This window comes from Euleptes europaea, chromosome 6, assembly GCF_029931775.1.
Source record: "Euleptes europaea isolate rEulEur1 chromosome 6, rEulEur1.hap1, whole genome shotgun sequence".
Taxonomy (NCBI): Eukaryota; Metazoa; Chordata; class Lepidosauria; order Squamata; family Sphaerodactylidae; genus Euleptes; species Euleptes europaea.
This window is the reverse complement of record NC_079317.1, coordinates 51,509,262-51,521,915: the sequence shown is the minus strand read 5'-3', so window position 1 is coordinate 51,521,915 and position 12,654 is coordinate 51,509,262. Positions and strand designations below refer to the sequence as shown.

The 12,654-nt window shown below is 46.0% G+C and overlaps 1 protein-coding gene across 1 annotated transcript in view; it reads right to left on the bottom strand.

The window, feature by feature from the left end:
- The window catches only part of LOC130478723 (MAX gene-associated protein-like), a 60,326-nt gene that overhangs the window by 36,394 nt on the left and 11,278 nt on the right, over window positions 1-12,654 (bottom strand). Inside the window, exons 4-6 of the mRNA XM_056850908.1 lie at window positions 11,287-11,379; window positions 2,230-2,361; window positions 1,430-1,528 (exon numbers count right to left, since the gene is read on the bottom strand). Coding sequence (XP_056706886.1) covers window positions 1,430-1,528; window positions 2,230-2,361; window positions 11,287-11,379 — 324 coding nt within the window. The remainder of the gene's footprint in view (window positions 1-1,429; window positions 1,529-2,229; window positions 2,362-11,286; window positions 11,380-12,654) is intronic.

Sequence of the window (12,654 nt, the reverse complement as noted above, 5' to 3'; positions counted from 1 at the left end):
ATGGCTCTTTCAATAGATGGTGGCAGCTACTGATGTAGAGAGTTTAATCTGAGTAGTAAAGCTGAAGTAACTAGACACCCATCTAATTCAGTTTAGCAGGGATGAGTGATAAGGATTCTCTAAAGGATCTCAGAGATGTGGCAGGAAACCATACCCAAACAGCCTCAGTAGGAAGCAAAAATTCACAGAAACTGTTACCAATTCTACACTAACCTTCAAACATTAGCATCAGGGGGAAGGACTTGTCCTCTGTGCCCTCTTTGTTGACCCTCCATAGCAACCAGTTGGCCATTGTGTGAAACAGGATGGTGGACTAGACGGACCACTGGTATGATTCAGCATGGCTCTTATTAAAAATACAGCTAGTACCTAGCTTTCTAAAGCTCTCTCATCATAGTACTTTGTGCATTTATGCATAAGTATACCACCTTGAGCCCTGACCTGGATGGCCCAGGCTAGCCTGATCTCATCAGATCTCAGAAGCTAAGCAGGGTCAGCCCTGGTTAGTATTTGGATGGGAGACCACCAAGGAATACCAGGGTTGCTGTGCAGAGGAAGGCACTGGCAAACCACCTCTGTTAGTCTCTTGCCATGAAAACCCAAAAAAAGGGGTCGCCATAAGTCAGCTGAGACTTGACACACACACAACCACCATGGACACTTCAAAGGAAAACTACTAAGTGGAGAACAGGTACTGTTTTACTTTAGTTTTCATTACTCCCTGCAACAAAATTGTCAGTAATGGCAAAAAAACTATACTGACTATTAGAACAAAGAAAGACTCACACTAGCAGACTTCGCAATCACAACTGCTATGACCATGCTTCTTTGCTAGTGAAACTTACATGCTAACATTGGGTTATATGAAAATAGAGAACCTCAGTATTTCTTTCAAAACATGTATACAGTTGGCTCCTCCTCATCAGAGGCCAAAGGGCTCTTGGCCTGGGGATCGAGCCAGGGGGCCTTGTAAGAAGGTAAGAGGTTTTTACATCCTATATGTGTTACACTTTTGGCTTTGGTAGATGTTAGGTCAGGTCTGTAAGTTTCCAGGTTATAGCTATACATGAAGGAAATTCTAGGGTGAAGGAATCCACTTGACAGGTGGTGATGAATGCTCCAGTCACAGGCGCCATCTTTGTTTTCCTCCCTGAGGACGAAATGGACTTCAATTGCTAAAAGTGTAAGCTGATAGGGCTCTTAGAAGAGACTGCTACTTTTCATAAGATCAAGGGGAGTATTTCATTAACAGAAGATTTCATTAACAGAAGCCATGAGGCCCTGCATAGGGATGGGGAGACAGGTCAAAGGTACAACACGGTGGTTGTCTTCCATAACGAGTGAGGGAAGGTTACTGCAGAATTCTTTCTTCTCCCCTCCCACCCCAAAAGAACCAAACAAAAAAATGAACATCTTCAAAGTTTCTTACCTTCATTTTTTGAAGAATTATGTAACTTCCCTCGCCATCCCTTTATCTTTGTGAAATCATTTGTCTTCCCAGTTCTAGAAACAAAGGGAAGCCCAGCATCTGGGAGGAGGGAAAAAGACAACTTAGTTATCAATCAGAGATACTATGAACGTGTGCAACATTAACTGTGCAGTCCTTAGAGTTACACTGCTCCAAGTCCATTGAATTAAATGGAATCAGAAGAGTGTAATTCGGTTTAGAGAGGCGCTGTACATACAGCAAATTTTAATGAGATATAAAAACACTGCTGCTAGTGTTCTGGGAATGTTGCTTGTAAAACATATCAGCTCAAGTTCCTACATTCACCAAATAAACAAATCCCCTTATGTCATAACCTGATCCCATTCAGAGTCAAAAATGGTTACAGAGCAATCCTAAGCTATATACTCAAAATCATACTCAAGTCCAATCAATTGAACCTACTCTCAGAGAAGTGTTCTTAGGATTGCACTATTAGACACATATATGTAAATACATATAAGAATTCAGCCTCATAATATCCAACAAAACTGAACCACTCAGTTTTGTTGGATATTATAAAACTAGAAACTGGCACAAAACGCTGCTGCATCACTCCCCAGAGCCGTTGTAAATTGCCCTGCACCGGAGTCAATGCCCCTTTGCACGGTGCAAGTAGCATGGATGCTGGAGGTGGGGTCACACGAGCTCCTAAGCAGCTCTGCCCCCCCCCTTCAGGATTGCACGGTTAGTCTACAACTCAAGCTCTACCACAACATCTGCAGAAAAAGATGTGACCTTACCAGCAGAGCAGGAATTGGTCCCCAGGGTTTTCCACAAAGCACAGTCATTTGAATAACTTAGTGGCAGTTGCACACCTAAGTATTTCAGATCAATACTCATTGTTGGGTCCACAAAATTCAACTTTAGTCCCACTATAACAAGAAAATGCCACCAGTAATTATATACAATTTTGCAAACAATTTTAATATGAAATCAGGTAAACAAAAGAGAGAGAGAAAACCTTTCCTCTGGGCCAGCATTACACTTTTGTAAAGATAAAGCTATTGGCTGAGGAACATTTGATATTTGAACATTTTGTGAACACTGGTTAGAATAAAAATTACTGGCCTTTATCTAACTACACAGTTAAGAACATTTAAGTGCCCATACATTTTCAAAGAGTGGTCAGTGATTTCATATAATGAAGGTGAGGGTTTTAAATGCCTAAGAAGAGGTAGTATGTGGTGTAGTTTGACCAGGGCAGCAAGGTGGTCTTTACCCCAATCTTCTACTGACAGAAGGAACCCAGGTAGCCTTCTAAATGTAGTTACTATATAACATTTCAGATGTTAACCTTTGGGTGCAGAGAACAGTTATCTGTCAGGCTTTTATTCCTGAGGTAAAGATCAGCCTTCCCATAGCCTCTGGAGTTGCACGGTGTAAATGTGAACTCCTCCAAAAACTACAAATCATCAGTCAGTTCCCCTCCCAAAGAAGTCAGACTCTGAGACTTGCTTGGTATCCTGAGAAAGGTTCTCTCCCACTTAACACTCTGGAGAGTGAGGAAATTAAAAACCATTAAGTCTCCAGTTCATACACCCAAGAGTTCTTAGGGAACTCAAATGTGAGACAGTTTATCTACTAATCCATCAGCCACCGTGCCAGAAGACTGGAGTAGCAAATGTTACATTGATTTTTTTTAAAATGGTCCAGAGGGGAACCAGGAAATTTCAGGCCAGTCAGCCTAACGTCTGTCCCAGGCAAATCAGTAGTAGATTAGTAATCAAAGATAAATTATTATGCACATAGAGTACAAAGCCTGCTGAGGGGAAATCAGCATGGCTTCTGCCAAGGGAAGTCCTACCTCACCAACATTTTGGAGTTTTTTGAGAAAGTGAACAAGCATGTAGACAACGGTGACCCAGTAGACATTATATACTTGGATTTTCAAAAGGCTTTTGACAAGGTACCTCACCACAGACACCTGAGTAAACTTAGCAGTCATGGGATAAAAGAATCGATTCTTATATGGATTAAAGATTGGTTAAATGACAGGAATGAAAGAGTAGGAATAAATGGACAGTTCTCACAATGGAGGGAAGTAAGCAGTAGGGTCTCACAAGGATCAGTATTGGGGGCCGGTACTATTTAGTTTGTCCATAAATGATCTGGAACTAGGGGTGATTGTGTAGGGGCAAAGTTTGCAGATGACACTAAATTATTCAGGATGATAAAAACCAAGGATGACTGTGAAGAGCTCCAGGAGGATCTCTGCAAATTGGGTCAGTGGGTGACAATGTGGCAAATGAAGTTCAGTGTTGGTAACTGTAAGGTGATGCACACTGCGACAAAAAAAATCCCATCTTCAAGTATAGGCTAATGGGGTCTGAACTTGCTGAGAGGGAAAAAGATCTTAAGGTTGTAGTAGATAGCTCAATGAAAGTGTCAACCTAGTTTGCTGCAGCAGTGAAAAGGGCAACATGTATGTTATGGAGTATTAGGAAAGGGATTGAAAATATAACAGCTGATATTACAGTGCCTTCATATAGATCTATGGTGAAGCCTCATTTGGAATACTGTGCACAGTTCTGGTCACTGTATCTCAAAATGGACATTGCAGAGCTGGAAAAAGAACAAAAGAGTGTAACCAAAATGATTAGGGGGTTGGAGCACCTTCCCTATGAGGAAAGGCTGAGGAGTCTGGAACTTTTCAGTTTAGAAAAAGAGCCTTGAATTATTGGTTCTTGTAGGTTATCCGGGCTGTGTAACCGTGGTCTTGGAATTTTCTTTCCTGACGTTTCGCCAGCAACTGTGGCAGGCATCTTCAGAGTAGTAACACTGAAGGACAGTGTCTCTCAGTGTCAAGGGTGTAGGAAGAGTAATATATAGTCAGAAAGGGGTTCCTACACCCTTGACACTGAGAGACACTGTCCTTCAGTGTTACTACCCTGAAGATGCCTGCCACAGTTGCTGGCGAAACGTCAGGAAAGAAAATTCCAAGACCACGGTTACACAGCCCGGATAACCTACAAGAACCAATGAACTCTGACCGTGAAAGCCTTCGACAATATTTAGCCTTGAATTACTTACCGTGAAGGCTCCTTCTGCTCTGAGGTACGGAGGGCATCTTCAGCTCGGGATTATTTACATATCCTTGCTAGGGAGGTAGGAATCAAAATATATACTAGGCCTTCCTGTCTCCCGGGGAAAGTGACCCCCTCCTTCCTGAAAGCTCCAGTAGTTGTAGAGCTAAAATGAGGTATGAACAGGAAAGACCCTTGAAAAACAACGTATTGTAATAATCTAACATGGAGGAACTAACATTCCGTACAACAAATAACAACGAGGGGTAAGGACAGACTCCCCTGTAACATTCGTGTCAGCAAAAACAAACTCAATATGTGGAGCACGAACAGCTGAGTGTGGCGATGGTTCTTTTTTGTTGTTGTTGTTGCAGGTACCATCAGGAGGGGAAGACGCCCTCCATACCTCAGAGCAGAAAGAGCCTTCACGGTAAGTAATTCAAGGCTCTTTCTCGCTCTGAGGGAGAAGGGCGTCTTCAGCTCAGGATGTACCAGAGCTATGCCAGAAAAGGGTGGGTGCTATTAGGTATCCTGCACCGCCTGTAACACCCTTCTTCCGAAGTTGGTGGTTCCTTCGACTATTAGGTCGACCCTATAATGCCTTGTAAATGTAGTAACCGACGACCACATTGCTGCATGGCAAATCTGTTCCACAGATGCACTATGATTGAAGGCTGTCGAGGTGGCCGCACTCCTGATGGAATGTGCTGTGATACCGAGAGGGGACTGTAAGCCTGCTGCTTTGTATGCATGTGTAATGCATCGTTTAATGGTGCCAGTGATGGCGGCTCAGGACATCGCCTTCCCCTTGTTGGGGGCTGTTAAGGTGATGAATAAGGAGTCCAAGGACCTAAGATGTTGTGTGCGTCTAATGTAAATTCTTAAGGCCCTATTGATGTCCAAGGAGTGCCACTCCCTTTCTTTCTGAGTAGCAGGATTAGGGATGTAGGTGGGCAGCACCACTTCCTGTTCGCGGTGAAATCGCACATTCACCTTTGGGATGAAGGTGGGATCCGTGCGTAGTACCACTCTACCTTTACGGAAGACGCACAAATTGGGTAGAATAGATAGGGCGCCTAGTTCTGAGACCCTTCTGGCTGAGGTTACAGCTGTTAAAAACAACGTCTTCATTCGGAGCCACTGTAGATCGACCGTTCTAAGTGGTTCAAACGGTGACTTCGTAAGGGCCTTTAGGACGGTGCGAAGGTTCCAGGTGGGGAAGCAATGGATAACCGCCGGAGAGGTGGATTTAACGTCCCGTAAGAACACCCTGATATGTGGATGTTTGCTGAGGGCATATCCAGAAATGTGAAGAACTAAGGTCGCAATGGCGGCTAATTGACGTCTCATAGTAGAGGTCTTGAGCCCTAGTTGCCTCCCCTCCTGCAGAAAGGAGAGGATATTGACAGTCTTGGGTTTGAGTGGATTCACTAAATTGCGATTGCACCAGGTGGCAAAAACCTTCCAGGTGGCACCATAAATACGATGGGTGGCAGGCTTTCTGGATGCCAGAATGGTGTCGGTGACTTCCGAGGTATAACTTCGCCTTTCAATGTCCATATGGTCAACTAATACCACCTGGGATCCGGATGGCAAATGGGACCCTGGAGGAGAAGATCGTGCCTGTGTGGGAGGCGCCATTGAGGGCGGATGTACATCTCTCGAAGCGCTGGATACCACGGTCGATTTGGCCAGTCTGGTGCCAGGAAAAGAACCGTGGCCTTGAGAGTGCGGATACGCCTGAGGACCCTTGGGATTAGCGGTAGAGGAGGGAATGCGTACAGGAGGCCCAAGGTCCAGGGTGACAGAAGGGCATCTGTGTCCTCTGCTGTCAGTTGCTGGTACTGTGAGAAGAACTTCGGGAGTTGAGTGTTGGACGAGGTTGCAAATAGATCCACCAGAGGGGTGCCGAACTTGAGGCAGATCTGTGTGAATATCGCTGGGTTCAAAGACCACTCGGCCTCTTCGAGGTGTTGTCGGCTCAGCCAGTCCGCCTGTACATTTAGGATGCCCTGGATGTGTTCGGCTGTTAACAAGGCTAGGTGTTTCTCCGCCCAGTCGAGGATCAGCGACACCTGCTTGTGGAGACTGGAAGACCTGGAGCCAACCTGCTTGTTGACGTGGGCCTTGGCAGCTACGTTGTCTGTCCAGACAAGCAGATGTTTCCCAATCACTTGTGGGTCAAAGTGCAGGAGAGTCTTCAGGCTAGCTGAAATCTCCAAGAAGTTGATGCTTTTTCTTTTTTCCTGTGAGCCGGTTGATTCTGGAACGTGGCTCCCCAGCCCATCAGACTGGCATCCGTGAACATCTGTATGGGTGGGTCTTGAAGGAAGGCACGGCCCTTAGATAGGTTGTGTGGGTTGGTCCACCATTTCAATGCTAGGCGGAGTGGACTTGACAAGGCTAGAGTCCTGTTTCTTTTCCGGGCTATGTCTTGTTGGTGGGGTTGGAGGAACCATTGCAGCGGTCTGGCATGGTAGCGGGCCCAGGGAACTGTCGGGATGCAGGCAATCATGTGGCCCTGCAGCTTGGCCAGGGCCATGAGGCGAGAGGTAGCAGAAGATAAGGTTTTCTTGGTCAGGTCCAAATTGCATGTTACTTTCTCCCTCAGGAGAATGAGGGAGGTGGTAAGCGTATCAATGATCGCTCCCAGGTGGACGAGTCTCTGGGACGGTATCAGGTTGCTCTTGTCCCAGTTGATCAGGAACCCTTGTGCCTGGAGCAGGTGGATGACTAAGTCTGTGTTGGCCAGACTGAGTTCCCGTGATGGGGCACATATAAGTATGTCGTCCAGGTACGGATGTACCTGGACACCTTGCTTCCGGGCAGCAGCCATTATGGTCACTAAGACTTTGGTGAAGACCCTGGGGACCGGTGAAAGGACAAAGGGGAGTGCCCTGAACTGATAGTTTGTCTTGGAACCGGAACCTCAGGAATCTCCGGTGGATGGGAAGATGGAGGTAGGCTTCAGTGAGCTCCACCGATGTCAAGAATGCTCTTGGCCTTAGCGTCTTGGTGATTGATTTCAGGGTCTCCATCCTGAACCGTTTGTATATGACGAATTTGTAGACAAACTTCAGGTCCAGGATGGCCCTCCAGTTCCCGTTCTTCTCGGGGACCGTGAAGAACACGGAGTAGACCCCTGATAATAGCTCTCAGAACTCGACTGGTTCGATGGCTCGTATGTCCAGCAGATGTTGTATTGCTGCTCTCGTACAGAGTTTTTCTCCGCCAAGAATGAGCGGGCGAGAGATGATCTTGTTGGGGGGGGGCGTGTCGGAACTCGATTAGCTAGCCGCTGTTGATCACTTGAGTCACCCAGTGGTCTGCGTGAGAAGCCTCCCACTTTGCCGCAAAGTGACTCAGGTGGCCCCCCACTGGGAAGGCCCCGGTGTCACTGCTTGGACTGGGGGGACCCATTATTTGACCTGTCAGTGTTGGTCTGAGAGAAGCGGGGAGGTCTTGTGGAGCAGCCTCCCCGCCTAAAGGAACCTCTAGATGAATTCCAGTCGGCTAGAAATGTAACGGCCTTTAGAAACCTTGAGACGCCCTCTAAGGCTTTTTTGTTTTCTTCTGGAATAAGTTGGTGCAGCTTACGCGTCCACAAGATTGCCGCCCTGGACATGAGGGCAGATGTTATTGAGTTACTAATGGAGAGGGCGGAGGCCTCGTGGGCCCTCTTGAAGGCAAGCTCGCTTTTCTATCCAGAGGGTCCCGAATGGAGCCCATACCATCTCTTGCCACTAGGTCAAACGAGTGCAATGCGGTGACAGGAGCCTCCACAACCGGGCTTTGGAGCAGTTGTGTAGAGGCATTAGCCAGTGTATAGAACTTTTTGATAAACGCTGGTGTCTGTCTAACTGCTAGGGGTTTTTCCCATTCAGACATAATCAAAGAAGTAAAATATTCAGGTACCAGGGTGGCCCTTGAAAGGACATGGTGCCTATGAAAGAACTCCTTGGAGCCCCGCAGGTTTTCAGGAGCCTGAGCGTCCTGAGTATCTGAGAGGTCTAGGGCTGCTAAGGCCTTGGAAAGGAGGGGAGTGAAATCCTCCTGTGGAAATAATCTGAGTTGTTTCTCCTCTGGAGGGGGGGTATCTTCTTCTGAGGAAAACTCGCCTTCCTCTTTTGCCTCATCGTCAGGGGACTCTGGGGATATGCTGGCCTCTGAATGCCTGGAGGTGGCCTTCTTGGTGGACTTGGTAGTCCGTGAACATCCCCCACAGATGGGAACCCCCATGGTCAAGGCTAGAGCCCTCCAGGGGATCCTGGGGATCAGGCAAGCCTCTTACAGATGGTGTGGGGGAAGCTTGTATAGCCTGCAGGCCCTCTACAAAAACACTTCTGATGAACTCTGTGAGCTCCGATCGTAAGGCGGCGAGCCCCCCCTCGGCCGGAGCCGATGCACGCGGCTGTACATTACCGCCCGGGGAAATCAGCTGCAGATCGGGTGCCACTGAAGTGGTGATCTGCGGGGCCAGCGCAAAGGTCTGCTGAGCCGGCCGAAGCGAGGTCTGTTCTCCCATGGAGGGAGGAACATTCCTGGGCACTGTGAAAGGGCTAGGAGCCGCACCGTTGGTTCCAGGTGCCTAGCTAGGAGCCGTGCCAGTCATCTTGTTTGCGGCTGCAGAAGCCGCGCTAGTTAAAGGAGCCGTCTCGTTGCGTGCTGGCAACCGTCTAGCAGCCGCGCCTATTTTAACACTCTCTGCTACCGAAGTAGCGACGCTGGCGCCTGATGCCCGGCTAGAAGCCGCACCGCTCTTTGTACTCCGTGCTCCGGAGGCGGAGCTCCTCGCCTTTTTCATTCCCTTGTCTTTCTTTGTATGTGCTCTCTTGCGCTTTAAGTCCCTGAGAGGGGACGGTGAGGGTTTTTCTGGCAATTGGTCAACTGCTGAGTTTTTCCGACTCTGATGTGCGGTCGTAAGCAGTCCCGGGTCGAAATCCATGGACGAGAGATACTCGTCGTTAATGGTTGCCGCCATCTTTTTTAGGCGGGAAAATTTTAGCCTGAGGAAGGAGCCAACAAACAGGGAACAGACAAGGGGAACGAGGAAGACTACGCGCTAGTACTAAACTACTCTAAGACTAAGTGAAATTAAAAACAAGCAAGTTTCCTTTTTAAGCACTAATGGCAGCCGGAGGCTGCAGACACTGCTTCCCTAACGAAGGCACGAAACAAAACTGGAGCTTTCAGGAAGGAGGGGGTCACTTTCCCCGGGAGACAGGAAGGCCTAGTATATATTTTGATTCCTGCCTCCCTAGCAAGGATATGTAAATGACCACGAGCTGAAGACGCTCTCCTCCCTCAGAGCGAGAAGAGACAACTAAGGGGGGACATGATAGAGGCTTATAAATTTACGCATGGTGTGGAGAGAGTTGACAAAGAGAACTTTTCCTCCCTCTCCCAAAATACTAGAGCTCGAGAGCATCCAATAAAGCTAACAGGCAGTAGATTCACGACGGACAAAATTGAATACTTATTTACACAGACAGTGATTAAAATGTGGAATTTGCTGCCAGAGGATATAGTGATGGCCACAGGCATAGACAGCTTTAAGAGGATTAGATAGATTCACGGAGGATAGGTCTATCCGTGGCTACCAGCCATGACGATGTTCAGAGGCAGTCAACATTTGACTCCCAGTGCCAGGAGGCAACAACAGGGGAAGGCCTCAGCCTCTGTGATCAGTTGTGATCTGTTGTTAGCCTCCAGAAGATCTAGTTGGTCACTGTGCAAGACAGGATGATGGAGTGAATGGACCAGAGGTCTGATCCAGCAGGATTCTTCTTATGTTCTTATGAGAGAGGGAGAGCAAAGGCTGTCAAGGGCAAGGAGAAGAAGACATAGTGTTGGAATGTGGGCCAGTGAGGAGGTAATGGGGTTTCTCCTATTCCGTCCACATGGGTTCCACTTGTATGTCTACAGTAAACAATACTAGACCATAGAAAGGGGGACTGGTGAGGGAGGTAAATCTTGTTTTCCCTCACCCCCTCTTGCGGCCAACTCTAGCGTCCCTCCACTGTAAGATGGGCTTTCTCCCCTCTGTCTTCTGGAAAAGATTTTTATTTGTAAAAAGATCAGGAATTCAATGAAATAGCTGGAAAGGGAGGGAAATAGCTAATCTTTAAAGTGGGAGAGTCTTGGCTTTCTTAAGGCCCTCCCAATTTGCTCCCATTTGTTGTAACTGACCAGTAGCAAGCAAACCTTATACAAAGTGAGACTTTGCCAGCAGACCAGCAATGTGAAGGATCTCAGCAAAACATCTGGATTCTGTTTTGCGGTGAGAACAGAAGAAAGCAGCAGACTGTGACTGTGGCCAGTATGAACATCTAGGATACTAACCAGGATTTGTACAATTAATTGTAATTGAAATAAATTACAATTTCATGTGACATCTGGATGCAACCCAACTTCCTGATCAGCTACGATTTGCTGATCAGCTTCACATTCTAGTTAAGGAAGACTATTACGTGTGACTCAGTTAATAGAAGGGCAAAGAGAACTGTGGTGTGTGTGTGTGTTAGAATTCATTCCAGATAGAAGCTAGGGTGAAGAAACACGCAACTCCCCCATCCTGTATGTGATCTTGTAACCATTATAAGGAGATAAATACAATGATATCTGAATCATCGACACCCAAGCCTTTTTACTGATTCTACTAGAGTAGAAAATAATATAGTCTGAAATCAAAGAAAATGACAACCTACAGGAGTCCCAGAATTAAAACAATGCATCCACTACTTGACAGGCAGACATGCTTAAGTCAATATTTACCTTCTTGAAGACTAGGATGTATCACTTGCTTGTACTTAAAAGACTTCAGATCTTCCAAAAGTTCTTTTTCTAGTTGCTGTATCCTCTGACCATCTGTCAAAAAAGGAACATTTTTACCATAACCTGATTGCTTCCAACTCTCTAATCCAAGTTCTCCCCTCGCTCTGCTTCAGTGCTCCCACCCACTACTAGAGATGTAAAATTTCCAGAAATTTTGAAACCACTAAAGTTTTCCGCCCAGAATAAATTGAAATTTAGGGGAAATTGAAATCTATGCAATACTTACTTCCCAGTCAAACTGAAACTAATTTTACTGCTTTAACAACATAAAATGCATCACTTATAACTTTCTTGCATTTTAAAACAGCAATATTTGATATATTTTACAGACTTTTAACAGTTATAAAAGCCTTAGTTTTGTACAAACAAAACTGAAAATATACCCAATACTTGAGAGAAAACTGCAAGCTGATGCACCCTAGGCTATCTTAGCACACGTACTTTAATTTTTGCTATCTGATTCAACGGAGCTCAGTTTTCAATGAAACTTTCAGAGTTTCTCTTTTGAAGCTTTGGTGTAATTTCTGCCTCATCTCCTTCTGATCTTTTCTCACTCCAGCAAGTTAGGGCACTAAGCTACTTTTAACCCAATCTATAGTTATCTATGTCACAGTGGTCTGAGGTGGAGGTGGAAAGGTCAACCATAAGTCAGGTCAAAAGAACAACAGAAAACATGCAACAATTGAAAAGCAATGCCCTGTTAAGTGTCCCTCATGAAGATTATATATCCTTCGAGGTGCAGGTTCTAAAAGAGAACATATCTCATTTGAGGTTTTTCAACACTCCCCAAAATTTATTAAAAAAAGGGGGGGGGAAGACCTCAGGAAAAACGCCCCTACCCCGGTTTTTTTCCATTCCCCCACCCCTGATCTTCACATCTCTATCTACTACACTGGCCAAGACTGAGAAGAGACCATGGGGTTGTAGCTGATAGCTCAATAAAACTGAAAACTCAGTGTGCAGCCATGGTGAAAAAGGCAAAAAAGGCAAAATCTGTGCTGAGGTTATTAGGATAAGAATTGAAAATAAACCACCCAATATTGTAATTCCCTTGCACAGATCTATGGCACAGTCTCATTTGGAATACTGTGTATAGTTCTCAGCAATGTGTCTCAAAAAGGATATTACAGAGAAAGAAAAAGTACAGTACAGGGCAATCAAGATGATTAAAAAAGGGGCTTGACAAATCCCAGGTGCCAAGTCTCCAAGGGGCCTAGACATTTCACTGTGGCATCTGATATTTTCAGCAGTGACTTTATTCTGATGTATCTCAGCAATCCTCAGTGGAAGTACAAAGCTAATTTATCA